Below are 18,333 nucleotides of genomic sequence, written 5' to 3'. Positions count from 1 at the left end.
GCTCTTCTCTTTCAAAGATCTGCCCTCTGATTTCCCTCAAAAGCTGCTCCAACTCTCCATCAAGATTGCCTCAATGACTGTTCACCTCCCAGTTGCCTCATTTCTTTTCTGGAGACTGTGTCCCACTGGGTTCATAAGGCATCTAATCACCTTCATAATTCCAGCTCCTCTGAGCAGAACCCTACTGCCCATGGGCCTTCCTTTGCTTCAACTGCCAGCTTAAGTAACAGACAACCATTACTCACAGGCTTTTTTTTTGCCTAACCGCCAGCTTTCAAGCAGACACCTTCCTTTCAGCTCCACTGAGCTGATAAGTGCCCCAGGGCTTCCCCGAGACCCAATTGTCCAGCAGCATGGAGCCAGTGACCTTCTGCAGCCTTCTCAGCTTCCCACGCGTTTCCCTGATCCCCAACTGCACAGAGCCTGCGGCCTTCAGCTGCCCCTTCAGCAGCACAGCTAACAGCAGCTGCATGGAGCCTCTTTGCCCGCTCCCGGCTAACTGCTGTTCACTTACCCTTGAAATGATCTGTATGACCTATTTAAAAACAGGGTCCCGCCCTGTTTCCCGGCTGAATTGAATGTAGCAACCCTTGGACATGCAGTGCCTTGAATGTTACAGTCTCTAGTTAACCAATTGTCACTCTTCACAAGTGCTAATTTACAAGAACACAGACAAAAATAAATCCCCCCAAAAAGCTCTCACTTCAGGTCTTAAAAGAAAGAAAGGTTGAGTGGCTTGGGGAGGAAGTACAGAAAGTGAGATGTAGTTGGCTGAAGCCACAGCCCCCAGCCATGGGGGCAAAGGGAGGGATAGAGTTCCACAGGAGGGAAGAAGAGGGGTAGGTTGGTAAGTGGCATGAAATGTGGAACAGAGGCCAGGGAAGAGGAGAGAGTTAGTAGTGAGGTGTTCAATCTCTGTGGTGGTTTATTAGCCTGGAAACTGGCCCATTCAATGCTGGACTACATCTATTATAGGGAAAATGCTAGAATCCATTTTTAAAGAGGTTATAACAGGATACTTAGAAAATCATGATGGGATCAGTTAGAGTCAACATGGTTTTGTGAAAGGGAAATCATGTTTACCAAATTTATTAAGCTCTTTGAGGAGGTAACAAGCAAGAGGAGAAAGGGGAACCTGTAAATGTTGTGTACTTGGATGCCCCATCAAAGGTTACTACACAAAATAAGAACTCATAGTATTGGGGGGAGGTAACATATTAGCATGGATAGAGGGTGAGAGAGTAGAGACAGGCCTAGGATGTAGTAGGCTATGTCTGCCATGCACATCATACTCCCACTCAAGGGAGCGGCAAGGCCTGTGTGCTCAATTGGGAGAAGGTGTGCTTGGTGTGCAGGGCCTGTTCACAATCTGTGGCCGTGGGATTGTCTGACCGGTACTGGGTAACAGATGGGGATGGTCATGGTAAGAGGAAGCTTTTGTAGCCTGTAGATGGGGGAAAATGTAATAAAGGGGGGAGGGGGGTCTCCTCTGAATGTGACAGTTCACCTAGTCTCTAAATGGGGAGGGGTGAAATCCACATGGCACATCAACAGTGATGGGTTCAGTGGGGAGGGTTGGAATGTTCACCACAATGACATTGGGATCCCGTATCACTGAGAGGCTGAGGAATAACAGGAGGGAGTCTACCTGCACATGAGGTTTCAGGAAAATTGGGGGGGACCTGAACAGGGGGAGGAGCGAAGCTGGTCTCCAAATAAAAATGAAGCACCACCATCTTGAATCAACGATGTAATTGCACAGTTTGAAATCAAAACTGGTAACAATTCTGCACAGAAGGGGTCAGAGGCAGTGTGGGAGGAGTGCACGGCTGGACAAAGGGGCCCTTTCAGGGGGCACTCTCAAGCTTCTTAGAGGCACAAGATTGAAATTGAGTCAGAGCTGAGAGAAAACTTTCTTGAGAAGGTGACATTGGAGCCAATGCCTTTTGTTGCTCAATGATAAGAGACTGCAGGAATCATTGGCTTCACATTTTTTTATTCATTCATGGGATGTGGATGTCACTGGCTAGGCCAGCATTTATTGCTTATCCCTAATTGCCCTTGTTCAGAGGGCATTTAAGAGCCAACCATATTGCTGTGGGTCTAGAGTCAGACCTGGTAAGGTCAGCATATTTCCTTCCCTAAAGGACATTAGTGATCTAATAGATTTTTGAGACTACCGGCAAAGGTTTCATGGTCATCATCAGACTTTTAATTCCAGATTTTTATTGAATTCAAATTGCACCATCTGCTGTGGTGGGATTTGAACCCGGGTCCCCAGAACAATACCCTGAATCTCTAGAATACAAGACCAGTGACCATGCCACCCCCCCTCCCAATCGAAGAAGCATGACCAGAAAGACATGCTGATGCCACATTGAGAGCCACAAGATTCCAGGAGGAGGAAGTTGAAAGCAACAGGAAATGGCCATATTCCTCCTGTCCCTTAATACCATGTCATTGTACTGAAAGAGAATCACAACTAGTCACATTGAGAATAAGTTCAGCATTTGGACTTGCACCTTCAACCTTCGTGATTCACCAGGCATGATCTCTGAAAAGATCATCAGTGCACCCTGTGTGCGTACACTCTGGGAAGTGATAATTGGCACAACAGCACAAATGCTGTGTCAGAGAACTTGATGCAGTCATGGCCACCTTAATGAGAAACTAAAGCACACAGTGAGATGAGCGCATGATAGAGAAAGCATCATTTCGTCAGGCCTTGGGCTTTGGCACTACCACTTAGGGGACATAACTGCAGCTATCCCTTCAAGGCTGCTGAGCAGCCCTCATACAGTGTCATCTTGCAAGCCATAAGGGTTACAAGTTCATTTAGTACACAATTCCAATAAAGATATTTGACACATCTCCCTGACATCATACAAAGGTCCGGTAATTATCTTGGGTGAGGTTGACGTCACATGACTGAGGCTCACAAAGGGAGGTGATCACAGAGTGGGAGGATGGCTCACCCTCGCAATAAGATGGCACTTATATGAATATGCACGATACCTTAAAATGACCAAACAATTCTCATTGACATCAAATGTATTTACAAAAGTACAAAATTTATACAGTGATTGAACACCCATGACCCAGAAGTGATCCTAATATTTCTTAAGTTTCCTAATCCTTTCACTATACCTGGGTGCAGCCTTGACATTTGTAGCAGAGTTGGAGACAGCCTGCTGATGCTACACATAACCTTGGTGTGCCCTGTTGTCTCTGATGACTTTGCCATATGTCTTCTGGTTGCCCGAGGCCCAGAAGCCTGAAAAGGGCCTCCTACTTGGGGCAGATGCACCCTCCTCAGCCTGACCAGCTGGTCTGGATGGGGTCACAGGCAAAGGGCATTCTGAGCAGTTGGACACTCTTGAACTGTCCTGTGTGGAGGTCCTAGGGTGTCTGCTGACGCTCATCCTCACTGTGGGTGCCCGAAGGCCCATCCCTGACTACTTGAGGAGAAGGGGCACCTAGAGGGAGGTCAAGGTGCCCTGCCCTTCTCTCACCTATCCACCAATGGATCCCACCAATGCATATAGCCATGGAGTGAAGCTGTGAGCACAAACCCGGTGAGGCTTGATGGGCCAAGGTCTCCAGGGTGGTCACTATGCTTCCCATGGTGACCTCAAGATGTTCACATGTCAGAGCCGCGACATCAGACAGAACATGGATGGACTCCTCCATCCTTTGCTCTAGTCTGCTGAGTGACTCACCTATCTCTGACAAATTTTCTGCCGTCTGTCATTCCATCTCCAACATTGCCTTGGCGGCCACTCACTGAGGCTCATCATCTGACTCTGACTCAGCAGGTTCCTGATCTCCAGCAGTCCTCTGCGTTCTTGAAACCTGGGCTGTCACTACCTTCGACTGCTGTGAAGACGTGTCAGTTTGATGTCCTCCAGAAAGTGACCCCGAGCCTAATCTAGAACTATAACCAGCCAAGGTGTGTGTCTCTACGCTGGTAGCAGGTGCAGGTAAACACTGTGATGGATCTTCCTCAGATGGCTTCTCAGCATCCTCTGAAGTGAGCTGGGGGCAACAAGTCTTATGTTGGCCCTACTCCTCTGTCTGGACTTTCTGGGGCCTGTAAGAGAGAGAAGATCGATTAAATTCATGAGCAGGCTGAATACAAGATTGCATGTCACTCACTGCGAATGTCAGGATGTGATCAAATCAGGGAGGCCTCATTCATACAAGATTGCTGGTAGAAGCTGATCTCGCCTTCCCCATAGGAGCGATCCCTGTGCTCCCCAGTCAGCTTGACAACATCCTCCTCAAATTTGGTGAGCTCTGTGATGTTGGCCATCGCTCCATGATGTTGCCATCCCCCCCTCTCATCTGCGATCTTTCCTCTCTTCTGGGATCTCTCCCTCCTATTGTGGGCTAACTTAGACCACATGAAATCAAAAGGAAGGAATGTGATGAGAAAGGATGGAGAAGAGTTTGGGAAGTATGCATGCTTCCTGTATGTAGTGAGCCCTCCCCAGAAAGGGCTGAGGAAGGGGTTTGCATAGCATGATAGATGAGATGGTAGTGATTTGAAAGTATCCATAAGTGCTGAAATGTGTCTCCCACTAATGGCATCATGCGCTCAAAGGGCTACACGACATGAGAGTGTGATATTGAAGTGAGCTGAAGGTTGACTTACCCTAGTGGAGTGGATGAGATCATTCATCCTCTTCCTGCACTGGAAAGCGTTGCAGGGGGACTTGCCAGCTGCGCTGACTTATTTTGCTATCTCTCCCAGGCCAGAGAGATGAGGCTGGTGTGCATCCTGGAACCATTCTGTGGCCATTTCATCTGTTTAGCTAGCTTCTCAAATGAAATAAAGAATGCTTCAATATCCTTTTCCTCAAACTTTGGAAGAGCTTGTACAAATTTAAACAGCTCCCTACTGGGTTCTACTCTGGAGATAATTCCTTCCTCGCTGACTGGCATCTCTTTTTTTAACTTCCAATATTTTCAGTCAGAATTCTCTCTCTTTTTCTCTTCCCTCCTTCTCAAAATTTCTAATTCACTTTTAAAAGCCATTTCTCTGCCCCTTGCTTCTAATTAAAGTTTTTTCAGTTCCTTTGCTTATTCAAATTCAAGCATCTTCATTTGTAACTGAAGTCTCACTCCCTCCAGCTGTGACTCACTAGCATCAGGTATGACTTCCAACTGTAGATGCTGTGCTATACTTTCAATTATATCTGATTCCTAGCCCCTGCAGGTAACCCCAATTTTAACTTATCTGCCAACTCTGTTATCTTACTGTTGTTTATTTGCTGCAACCCAATCAGAATTATATCTTCTACTCCCAGACAAGTCTTAGCAATCGCCAAAGCCATCTTGCAGTCTCACCACTTCTAAAATACCTCACCAATTCCTGAATTCAAAGTGCTTCTCGTACTCGTAACTTTACGATTCACCAATTCCAAACCAATCAAGGAAATATAATTTTTATCCCAAACAAGCCCCCAATTGTTTTGACACAGCAGTTTGTAAAGGCTAAGTTATTTAAAATCCCAGAGGGAAACTTTAAACAACTGTCATGACCTATATTTTCAATTGGTGTGTTTTGAGCTTATTCAGGAATAAGACCACCAGTTTTCGAGAGGTTTTATATCAAGCTAAATGAAACATTTATTAATTTACAACAAATTAAACACATACACATGGCTACAAATTACTGCTATCATAACTTTTTAACAAATTCCCAAATTAATCTCCACCAAAGCAACAATAACCAATAGACTTAACCAGACACCAGGCAAAGTATTTTTACCTTATGAATTCAAAATAAGATTCCTTTCAATTTGGTTCCTTTGCAGACAGTTGTAGGCTTACAGGCTTTGATCTTACATGCCTCTGCTCTGCACACACAAACACCCTTCTGTTATACCCAGCACTCCCCTTTGAATGTAAATTCTCATTGTATCACCAGGCCCTTTGAACTCCTTTCACAGCACCAATTTTATTAGTAATATAATCATTGTTTGGTGTCTCCTAGCTAGGTACAAGATTTCACCCCCACTCTTAAGTGTTCTATTCAACAAAATGCAAATGTGCCCTCTACCCCTGTTTACATCTCAAAACTACTATACATCAAAGCACCCAGACTAACCGGCTTTAATCCAATTAACACACACACACAGACTAAACCTCTATTTAAACAAATAATTTCCAATAACATTATATACATTATATTAATATCTCTTATAATTAATATCTCTTCCTGACAAGTCCGACGGCACAGAAGCAGTGGAGGAGGGGTCAAGAGGGTTGCAGAAAGTCCCATTTCTTTATCGCCCTGTTGCTTGCTGAACTTCATTCGCTCTTGATCAAGCAACATCCTGATTGTATAATTCTCGTTCTTGTTTTCAAATTCCTCTGTGGCTTTCCCCTCTCCCTCCCTTTCTCTGTATTCTCCTTCAACCCCAAAACCCTCCCAAGATATCCTTGCATTTTGGCCTCTTGTGAATTCCCAATCCTAATTTCTCCACCATTGGCTGTATTCAGTTTCCCAAGCTCTGGAATTCCCTCCTTACGCCTCTCCACCTTTCCACTTCAGTTTGTTCCTTTAAGACATTCTTAACACCTACCTCTTTGACCAAGCTTTTGGTCATCTGACCTAAATGTTCTTATGTGGCTCAGTGTTTTATAATGCCCTTGTAAAGTGCCTTGGGATGTTTCATTACATTAAAGGTGCGATATAAATACAAGTTGTATTTATTTTTAGTGTTGTAATTTTAAATGCACATGTGGAAGCTGAGCTCATGTTCGTGGATGACTTCACTGAGGAGCATCATACAATTGATGAAAAGACGGGATCCATGGAACATTTCTAATATAACAGTTAACAAGCCATTGCTAGAGTTGCCCTGGCTATGAATGGTTAGGAAAGAGTGGAACCAGGTGAGGGCAGTCCCACCAAGCTGGTTAGCAGAGAGAAGGTGTTGGCAGTCAACCATGTTAGAGCTGCAAAGAAGTTAAGTTGGAGGTGTGGAAGTTCTATATTATTTTACTTAATGAAATCCATACAGCAGAATTATCTTTTTTAACAAGACTATGTAGCACTAAGCTGCTCTGTAATTATTTTGTTCATAACAACGACTACCTGTATTTATATAGTGCCTTTAATGTAATGAAACATCCCAAGGTGCTTCACAGCAGCATTATAAAGCAAAATTTGACACTGAGCCAATAAGGCAATATTAGGGCAGTTGGCTAAAAGCTTGGTCAAAGAGTTAGGTTTTGAGGAGTGTCTTAAAGGAGTTGGGAGGCATAAAGGTTTAGGGAGAGGATTCCAGAGCTTGATCTTAATTTTTAAATAATGGAGGCCAAGTACTTAAGTCTAGATTTTCAGCTTGTTAATTTAACAGTGCAACAGCAGGTTGCTGTTGAACACAACACCAGTCAGAAAATTAGACTCCGTGGCATTGAAAATTCAGCAAAGCTTTTGCTTTTAGGCACTCAATTTGTTTTTAAATAAATTTTACCAAGAGGAGTTAAATTATTGTATTCTATACAGCGTTCTTCATAATTTTTCTCATTAATGTTCAGCATAATTTTATCAACATAGCTAAATATGTTGTGCAATTAAGTGTAAAACTTCCATCTACTTGGAAGTCAACAAAACATGCATTGCATTTGCAGGCCCTAAATATCTGAATAAAGTTAAAGATTTTGTATTTTGTAGTGTTTCCTCCAGTGGAATAGTTTGCATTGAATCCAGTGATAGAATTGTGATGGTCAGTTTCAAATGATGTGAAAGATTTGGAGATCCAATAACTTTGAATACGTTTTATTCAAATACACTTTAACATCTCCAGTCTGGAATTATTGGGACCAAGTCATTTCTGAATTGTGTAGATTGTAGAATGTCGTTCGAATGCCTAACCACAAGCGTGTAAACCGGAAAAGACAGTAGATGCAAATATTTACCTGAAACATATAACAGTGATCCTAGCCTGGCCTCGGTGGTTGGTTGGGAGTCCTGGTTGGTTGGGGGGGAGTCCTGTGGGGACCCGAGGGGAATCCCGTGGGGACGTGGAGGGGGATGGGAGTCCCCGGGGGCAAGGGGTGGGGGGGGGGAGATGTACCCTGGGATGGAGTCCCCTGGAGCTTTGGGAGAGGTCCCCAAGGGGTGTGGGTGGAGTGGGGTCAGTACAATAGTTAACCAGAAGTTAGAAGAAGTTTTAATTCTTATGACTTCTCCTGGGTAACTCTTGATTTGACCTAGTCAGAACAATCTGAAGTATGTGATTTAAATTGCATTTTCTGATGGTGCCCAGGGGAAGTTTACACTTCTTAGCAATTGCTGTGCAAACCTTACCTGTGAATGTCTGGGGAGGCGTTCGCCAGCACATCTTTGGCATACCCTGCAAATATGACACCCTGAAGCTCGGAAGTTATGGCCCATTATAAGACAATATTAGAAATGATTTTACTTATCCAAATTGTGATTAATATCTAGTTCATGGTTCATGTTAATATTTTAGAGCTAACGTTTAGCTCTGGGAAGATTAAAGTTTAATTGTAGAAAAAGGAATAAATGCAACTAAAGCAGCTTGGAGTCTATTACACTTAAAATGGGACCATGTTGAGTTAAGGGGTTGACAGCTGGAACAGTAAGATCCTAAAACAATAGGTGGGTTTACTTAACTGGAAAGATGGAGATATGATGTCTAGACTGCTTGCAAAGAAGTGCAGTTCAGAGTGTTATTTTGAAAGTTAGAGCTAAATTAGTTTAAAAGCACTTGGTGAACCCTGAAAGGCTACATTTCATGGAGATGGGTGGAACTTAAGGTTCTCTGGTTTCAATTTATCTTTTTGCTGAGAGAGGGGGGTTGGTTGCAGTTTGTATCTCATGTGGTTTGCAGCTCACAGAGAAGCTGTAGGAGCTGTTAGCAGGTTCCAGGCAGTTAGGGTTCAGCGAAGTCCTCGAGAGCTGAGAAAGTGGTAGGAAGGTCACTGGTTCCAAGCCAGGCTCAAAGAAGACCTGGGAGCTATTAATAGCTCGGTGCAGCTGGGAGACTGGAGTTCGGAGAAACTGAGGGACAGTGCCAACTTAGTGAAGTTAGCGGTCTGCGAAGTAGTTGGAAGTGAACTGATAATTAGAGATGGGAGTGCAGATTTGTGAGCTCTGTGGAACACAGTCTCAGGAGAAGAGGCTGAACTGTTGGGAGGTGAGCAGCCATTGAGATAGTCTGAGTCAGAGCAGCTGTTGAGGGAATTTGGAGGCTAAATCTTTGAAAGTGAAGAGTTGAAATCCCTCGAGGGGAACAGAGTTTCAGCAAGATTTTGTGACTCTCAGCAATGCATCCAGATGTCAGTGACTACTGAGAAATCTTTGGGATCTGTCTTGGTCGCACCTGCCATTTAAGGTGCAGTGTAGTGTGTTGGACCAGAGTTGCCTGTTAATTCATATTTACATCCATATTTACCTCATGTTAATTCTGAATGTTAGAGTAAGATAAATATTGTAGATTGTTTTATTTTTCTGACTTTGTATAGTAAAGTTTATTTTGTTTGTTTGAAAGCATGGAATCTTGTGGCTTTATTCTTGAGTGGGTAACTGGGATTTCAAACTTTGTCTACTTTAAGCAAAAAGCTACTGGTCTCTAACTGGATTGTAACAAAATACTGTATCTTACATTTTTCTGCTCCCAAAGTACTTCACTAAATTGGGACCCGCATGGGCCCCAGCTATGCCTGTCTCTTTATGGGGTATTTGGAACATTCCTTGTTCCAATCCTACTCCGGCCCCCTTCCACAGCTCTTTCTCCGGTACATCGATGATTACTTCGGTGCTGCTTCATGCTCTCGTCGGGACTTGGAAAAATTTATTAATTTTGCTTCCAATCTCCACCCCTCCATTATTTTCACATGGTCCATCTCTGACACTTCCCTTGCCTTCCTTGACCTCTCTGTCTCAATCTCTGGTGATAGACTGTCCACCAATATCCATTACAAGCCTACCGACTCCCACAGCTACCTCGATTACAGCTCCTCACACCCCGCTTCCTGTAAGGACTCCATCCCATTCTCTCAGTTCCTTCGCCTCCGTCGCATCTGTTCCGATGATGCTACCTTCAAAAACAGTTCCTCTGACATGTCCTCCTCCTTCCTTAACCGAGGTTTTCCACCCACGGTCGTTGACAGGGCCCTCAACCGTGTCCGGCCCATCTCCCGCGCATCCGCCCTCACGCCTTCTCCTCCCTCCCAGAAACATGATAGGGTCCCCCTTGTCCTCACTTATCACCCCACCAGCCTCCGCATTCAAAGGATCATCCTCAGCCATTTCCGCCAACTCCAGCATGATGCCACCACCAAACACATCTTCCCTTCATACCCCCCCGTCGGCATTCCGTAGGGATCGTTCCCTCCGGGACACCCTGGTCCACTCCTCCATCACCCCCTACTCCTCAACCCCCACCTATGGCACCTCCCCATGCCCACGCAAAAGATGCAACACCTGCCCCTTCACTTTCTCTCTCCTCACCGTCCAAGGGCCCAAACACTCCTTTCAAGTGAAGCAGCATTTCACTTGCATTTCCCCCAACTTAGTCTACTGTATTCGTTGCTCCCAATGCGGTCTCCTCTACATTGGAGAGACCAAATGTAAACTGGGCGGCCGCTTTGCAGAACACCTGCAGTCTGTTCGCAAGAATGACCCACTCCACCCTGCTCTCTTGCCCACATATCTGTCCTTGGCTTGCTGCATTGTTCCAGTGAAGCCCAACGCAAACTGGAGGAACAGCACCTCATCTTCTGACTAGGCACTTTACAGCCTTCTGGACTGAATATTGAATTCAACAACTTTAGGTCTTGAACTCCCTCCTCCATCCCCACCCCCTTTCTGTTTCTTCCCCCTTCCTTTTGTTTTTTCCAATAAATTATATAGATTTTTCTTTTCCCACCTATTTGCATTATTTTTAAATATTTTTAAATCTTTTATGCTCCCCCCACCCCCATTAGAGCTATACCTTGAGTGCCCTACCATCCATTCTTAATTAGCACATTCGTTTAGATATTATCACCAACTTCAACACCCGAGTGTTCTCTTGTTCCTTTGTCTGTGACATCTTTTGATGATCTGCTCCTATCACTGCTTGCTTGTCCCTACAACCACACCACCACCACCACCCCCCCGCCCCCCCCCCCCCGCCCCCCACACACACACACACACACACACACACACACACACCTTAAACCAGCTTATATTTCACCCCTTTCCTTGGATTCACCTAGTTCTGTTGAAAGGTCATGACCGCTCGAAATGTCAACTCTTTTCTTCTCCGCCGATGCTGCCAGACCTGCTGAGTTTTTCCAGGTAATTCTGTTTTTGTTTTGGATTTCCAGCATCCGCAGTTTTTTGTTTTTGTTTTTATCACTAAATTGTTGCCTTGAGTTTTTTTGGTCTGCTCAAAAAATTTCCAGGCAACTGGTGTTTCCGACCAATAGATTCCCAGAAAGGAGAGGTTACGAGGCCTATTCAAATATAGGTAAAGATTCCCGTCATATATATTTTTCAGCTATTCACTATCTTGCTTGTCATTTTGTGTCTATTTACTTAATTGTGTGATTATCCAGGAGACAGCTCGCAAGAAAGCCGTTCTCCCATATCACTCAAACCTGCATTGGTAAGGTTACCATCATCTCGGAGAGATCTCAACACTACAAAACCTGTCCCTCCAATTCCGAGAGGTACTAGTCCAATGGTTGAAACAGAAGTAGCTGCATATGGTAATAGAAAAGGAACAAATGGAGCAGAATCTGAGGTGGTTTGGGAGGAAGAGAAGAGCATTAACAAAAATCTGGAATTAGATCTTTCCTCACTGGACAACAATGATGACGAAACAGATCATGAAGAGGTTAGTACGCACAAGTTTCAAAAATATTGGCCTTATTCTGTGAGTATGTGCATTAGTATATCATAGTGATGATAAGCTTGGAAAATGTAAATATTTACATTTATATAAAGTATTTCACAAGGAATTATTTTGAAGTACAGCAACTGATATGATGGCAAGTGTGGCAGCTAGCCTGTACCAACTACCTTCCAAAATTAAATCAGATGAATGACCAATTAATGTAGTGTTTTTTTTGTCTGTGGCATGGGCTAAGGAAGGAATGTTAGCCAGGGTATGGGGAGAACACTCTACTCAATGAATAATAAAGGATCTGACATGTCCACCTGAATCATTGGAACTTGCTTAGTATCTCATCCAAAAAAAACTGTGCTTCCAACAGTGCAGTGCACTGTCAGGGCTACAGAGAAGTGCCAACTAAATTCGGTTAACAAAAGCTGTTTGGAGGATTAGTTCTTGAAATGCATTTTGGACAGTTTCCTGGAATAAACTAGGGAAGAGGCTCTTGTCTAATGATACAGAGTTAATTAATACTCATATGGTAAAGCACCCTATGGGGAACAGTGATCATAATTTGATAGAATTTCATGTTGAGCTTGACAGAGATGTACTTAAATCTAAAACTAGCATATTAAACATAAATAAAGCCAATTACATAGGTATGAGGGGTGAGTTGGCTCAGGTAGATTGGAGAGTATGATGGTAGCACATTGAAAGAGATATTTTATAATTTTGAATGAACATACATTCAATTGAGAAATAAAAATTCCATGGAAAAAGTGATCCATCAATGGTTAACTGGAGTGGTAAAGGATAGCATTAGACTAAAAGCAGTTTATAATATTGCCAAGAAGAGTGGTAAGCCTGAGGATTGGGAGAATTTTAGAAACCAGCGAAGCACAACCATCAAATTGATGAAGAGGGAGAAAATAAAATAGAGTAAATTAATAAAGAATATAAAAACAGATTGCAAGAGCTTCTACAACTATGTAAAATGAAACAGAGTAACAAAACATGGTTACCCTAGATCCTGAAACATGAGAAATTATGATGGGGGATAATGAAATGGCAGACGCTAAGCAATTATTTTTTTGTCCGCTTTTGTGTTAGAAAACATAAAAACAGAGCAGAAATAGTGTGGAATCATGGGTCCAATGAGAGGAACTTAAAACAATTAATATTAGTAAAGAAAAAGTACTGGAGAAATTAACTAGACTAAAAGTTAAAAAATTCTTGATCTGCATTCAAGAATTCTAAAAGTGGTGACTGCAGAGACAATGGATGCATTGAGATCTTCCAAATTCTCTAGATTATAGAAAAGTCTCACTTGATTGGAAGGTAGCAAATACAACACTGCCATTCAAGGGAAGAGAGAGAGAGAGAAAAAACAGGAAACTACAGGTCAGTTAGCCTGGCATCAGTTGTCAAGCAAATTCTGGGATCTATCATTAAGGAAGTGGTAACAACATGTAAGTCATAATATGATTGGGCAGAGTCAACATGGTTTGATGTAAAGGAAATCATGTTTGACAGATCCATTCAAGTTTTTTGTGAATGTAACTAGCGGAGTAGACAAAGGGGAGTGAGTGGGTATATTTTCAAATTTGCAAAAGTCATGGGATAAGGTGCCATGCAAGAGATTGTTGTACAAGATAAGGAGTCATAGGATTATGGGTAATATATTCGCTTGAATAGAAGATAGGTTAAAGGACAGGAATCAAAGTAGGAATAAATGGATTACTTTTAGTTGACTAACAGGGTGCTGCAAGGATCACTGCTGGGGCCACAGTTATTTACTATCTACATTGTAAAAGAAATTTCATTTTTTTCCTAATGTTACAGTGGGATACTGAAGCAGGATTGTGGGAGCTGTGTGTGTGTGTATGTTGTATGTGTAGGACTAATTTAATTAAACTGAAGACAGACTGCAAGGTTTGAATCATCAGTGGTTAGGTGTAAAAGCAGGCATTTTGAAATAGAAATGGCCAAGCTAACATTTGTATTTATAGATAAGTTGAGAGGTGGTTTAAATTTCAAAGTAAACATAACAGGAAGCTTTAGAACTGGCAAAAATCCTAAATAAATAAGGCAAAGTTATTAAGTTTATTTTTCCCAGAGGCGCTGGCCATAACGACAACATGAAAGATTTTTATATTCCGAGCAATGTAGCTTCCAAAGAAACGTAAAAACAATACATTTACAGATCAAAGGGGGAGATAATATATTTAAGGAAAGAGTTAAAGCTGTAAGGGGAGTGACCATGTGAGATCTTGAAAGGTGGGCTGCGTGAAGACAGATTGTGAAAAAGCAGCCTCTCGCCACCCCAAAGAAGTGCTTGCTTTTGTTCGAGAAAGCAAGGTTTTGTTAAAAGCCTTGGAGACTCGTTGTCGAATGAGAAGGAGAAGCTGTGAAGTGCCCCCCTTATAGGAATAATGGATGCCTTGTGGTAATATTACTGGATGTTTTATAGATTAAGAATCTATTTGGACTGTTGCCAGGAAAGGGGTGTTTATTTGGGAGTCTAGCTAAGTAGAAATCTTTTGGGAAATAATGTAAGACTACATTTAATTATGTAACTGTAATCTTGTGTGTTTAAGTTTCCTTTTTTAAATAAATGTTTTAATTTTAATAGTTAAAATCTCCAAAAATGGTAGTAGACTTTGTACTTCTGACATAACATCTCATAGTAAAAATACAAATTGCAAATCATTGGGATAGCTTGGCCAAGTTTCCCTTTGGGATTTGATCAGCCGGGCAATTACCACCTGCCATATCATAACAATATTAATGACTTAGATGAAGGAAACTGCTGTAATATTTCCAAGATTTATTCCTGAGTTGAGAAAATTGTCCTTTGAGGGGAAAAAGAGTAAAATGGGCCTATAGTCCATGCAATTTAGAAGAATGAGGGGTGATTTCATTAAAGCTTTAAGGATTCTGAGAGGGCTTGACAGGGTTAATACTGAGGGGCTGTTTTCCCAGCAGGAGAGTCTAGAACTAGGGAGCATAATCTCAGGATAATCTCAGGTCAGCCATTTAGGACTGAGTTGAGAAATTACTGCACTCAAAGTTGAGTCTTTTGAATCCTCTACCCCAAAGGGGTGTGGAGGGTCAGTCATTGAGTATACTCAAGGCTGAGATTGATTTGATTTTTGAACTTATAGGGAATCGAGGGATATGAGATTGGATGGGAAAGTGAAAGTTGAAGGGGAACATCAGCCATGATCTTATTAAATAGTACAGCAAGTTTGAGATGCTGTATGATCTACTGCTCCTAGTTCTTGTGTTCTTATGACATTACACTACTGAGGGAATGTTGGGTTGCTGGAGCTGCTGTCTTTTAGACAAGGCATTAACCCAAGACCCTATCTGTCCTTCCTGTTGGAGGTAAAAAATTCCATTGAGTTATTTCGAAGAGCAGCAGCAGAATTCTCCTTTGTGACCTTGCCAATATCTATCCCTCAGCCAACATTACTGAAACCAAATTTTCTGGTCATTATGACATTGTTGTTTGTGGGAGCTTGATGTGAAACATCAACTGTCACGTTTCCTACATTACAACAGTAAAGTACACTTCAACCCTGAGGTCATGGAAGGTGCCAAATAAATGCCAACCTGTCCTTGAATCAGAAGAAGTAAAAAAGCAAGGCAAGAATTTTATTAACTGATGTCCTAATGCACTGTGCCACAGAATGTTAAGATATTTTCTCCTTTTCTCCTTTTATGTATTTCCAGTACTGGCATATCAGTGAGATATTTAGAGTGTAAAAATATAAGGGGGGGGTGAGATTTCAGCTGCACCATTTACGTTTTTTATTTATGATGCTGGAAGAATGTTTCTCCTAGCTGGTGGGAGCGGGGGTGGGGCGGCTCTGGAACCAGGGGATGTAAGCTCAGAATAAGGGGTAGGCCATTTAAGACTGACATGAGGAGGAATTCATGCACTCAAAGGGTGATGAATCTTTGGAATTCTCTGTGCCAGAGGACTATGGAGGCTCAGTGATTCAGTATGTTCCAAGACTGAGATTGATAGATTTGTACATATTAAGAAACATCATGGGATACAGGGATGTGCAGGAAAATGGTGATCAGCCATGGTTTCATTGAATAGCAGAGTGGACTTGAAGGACAATGGCCTACTCCTGCTTCTATTTTTTATGTTCTTATTCTTCCATGGGATGTAGGCATCACAGGCAAGGCAAAATTTGTTGCCCATCCTAATGGTCTTTGTACTGAATAGCTTGCCAGGCCATTTCAGAGAGCAGTTAAGAGTCAACCACATTGCAGTTGAGTCTGGAGTCACGTGCAGCCCAGACCAGGTAAAGACAGCAGATTCCTTTTCCTAAAGGATACTAATGAACCAGGTAGGATTTTACGACAATAGTTTTATGGTCACCATTACTGAGACTAGTTTCCAATCCAGAATTTTCAATTTAATTTAAATTCCATCAGTCACCATGGTGGGTTTTGAACCTGTGTCCCCAGAGCATTAATCTGGGTCTCTGGATTACTAGTCCAGTGACGTTACTTGCCATTTTGAGTTTAGGAATAGATTGCATGCCTTTTGAACTCTGCAGGGCACTGGAGTACCCTTATGGAGTGATTAAAAAATTTGCAGTGATGATGAGGAAAAGGGTCCCATTGTCCTTTTAAAGTACAAACATGATTCAAATTAAATCCCTTCTAAGCAACCGCATTCTAAGATCGCTATAGTGGGATTTCAATTTCAATTGGATTTCAATTGTTCAATTTCCAATGCCAAATGAGTTGATATTAGCACTTTCTACAGAAGCTGTACTTTGTGATCTAAATTGAATACACTGAGTTAGGTAAGGGCAAAATATCTTATAGCACATCAGTCCACAGCAGTCGTAATGGTGTTTGTGGATTTGGAACACATCTCAGCTTCCTGATTTAGGAAGATCATGCAATTAAATTATAACCCGAGATTAAGCAATAAAAATTCCCAAACAAAATATTCTCGACAATTTTTTTGATGCTGCATTACATAAAAAGCTGTCTTGCAAAGTTTTTGTTGAACTGCCATGTTCTGAACATAAAAATCTGAATACCTCACATAAAAATAAATCAGCAAGTGAGCGTTCTTCTCTTTCCAGAGTGAGATTGTGGTATTAGACTTTGCTACCAAAATTGAGGTTCTCTTATTTCTTACAGATGATGAGTGCCCTGAAGTCTTTGAGAAACAGTGCTGCAAAGAAAAGAGCTAAACTGAGCAGCAGTGCATCTGATGTTGAGAGTCCAGACTCAGCCCTTAAGCTGGAACTTGGTGTGAATTCCACATCACGCACTTCATCGCCTTACACAAGTACTTGCAGTGAAAGTGATGTTTACAGCCAGGAGTCTTTGACTTCTCCATTGCCTTACAACCCCTGTGGCAAGAAAATAATGTAAGTAGTAAAGTTAATCGTATTCAGTCTTACGGAGTTATCAATATCTGCATTGTGATTCCAATAATGCAGATAAACTGTCAAATTCATTTTTCAAAGCATTCACTTAGTTTTCACAAAAGTTAGTTTCAATAATGCAGTAAAAAAAATTCTATCAATACCTTGTCGCACTTTATCTTACGATTTCATTTCACTCTTCAACCATGTCTTAATTTCTTTTTGTTTCCCCCCCCCCTCCTCCAGTTTCCAATTAAAACTTTGTTTGCAGCACACATTTTAACCTAAGAGGTTAACATTTTGTAATACTCCTGTATTGGGCTCGATTTCTCTCCTCCCAATTTCCCAAAAGTACTCAGGCCAGTTGTATTAGCCACTGCTGCCACTCCAGCTGAATTAAACTAATTTAAACTAAACTAAGCAGCAGTCAAACCTGCACTATCTTCCTAGCCTGAGTTTCAGTTCCAGCTTGCCAAACATGTGGATGCTACAACATTATTATAATGGACCTCACTGTATTCTGCTCATCCAGACTTGCTGTTGGTTTTTACTTTATTTTTATTTTTGCTTGCTTGTTTCATTTTTTACTTCCCTCTATTTTAATTATTTTATAACCTTCTCAATCTCCAGCTTTACAAAACTTTCTGACCTCATCGTGAAAACACTATAGTTGCTGTGGTAATGTGATAATTATTTAAAGCTATGTTCAAATGATTTTAAACAAGCATTTTATTAGCTACTAGGTTTAAATGAATACCTCTTTGATATACATCTTAAGACTTTTGCATTGATCTTTCAAACTCCTTGATGTGCTTGATTGTGGTTTCAATAGGTCTGATGGTTGTTCCCAATTAGGATCCAAACCACGTCATGGCCAGATACCATCGGGAAAGGCCAGGCCTTCTCCAGTGGAATACAGCCCTATCTCGGGTACCACCTTTTAAAATTTTTTTTACTTAAGAAATTGCAAGGCAATCCAAAGGTGTAATATAGGTTTTAAAATGTATTTATTGGACCATTTTATTTACTTAAAGCAAGCTTATAGGTAACTCAGAAAACTGTTATCA

General features: G+C 41.9%; 1 protein-coding gene across 2 annotated transcripts in view; it reads left to right on the top strand.

Annotated features, from left to right (window-relative positions):
- Nucleotides 1-18,333, top strand: part of LOC121292202 (TOG array regulator of axonemal microtubules protein 1) — a 150,366-nt gene that overhangs the window by 73,726 nt on the left and 58,307 nt on the right. For both annotated transcript variants that reach the window (XM_041213879.1, XM_041213880.1), the window contains exons 5-7: nucleotides 11,584-11,864; nucleotides 17,037-17,269; nucleotides 18,099-18,196. In XM_041213879.1, coding sequence (XP_041069813.1) covers nucleotides 11,584-11,864; nucleotides 17,037-17,269; nucleotides 18,099-18,196 — 612 coding nt within the window. The remainder of the gene's footprint in view (nucleotides 1-11,583; nucleotides 11,865-17,036; nucleotides 17,270-18,098; nucleotides 18,197-18,333) is intronic.

This window comes from Carcharodon carcharias, chromosome 20 (genome assembly GCF_017639515.1).
Source record: "Carcharodon carcharias isolate sCarCar2 chromosome 20, sCarCar2.pri, whole genome shotgun sequence".
Lineage (NCBI taxonomy): Eukaryota > Metazoa > Chordata > Chondrichthyes > Lamniformes > Lamnidae > Carcharodon > Carcharodon carcharias.
The sequence above is the reverse complement of the archived record's forward strand: the minus strand, read 5'-3'. Positions and strand labels throughout refer to the sequence as shown.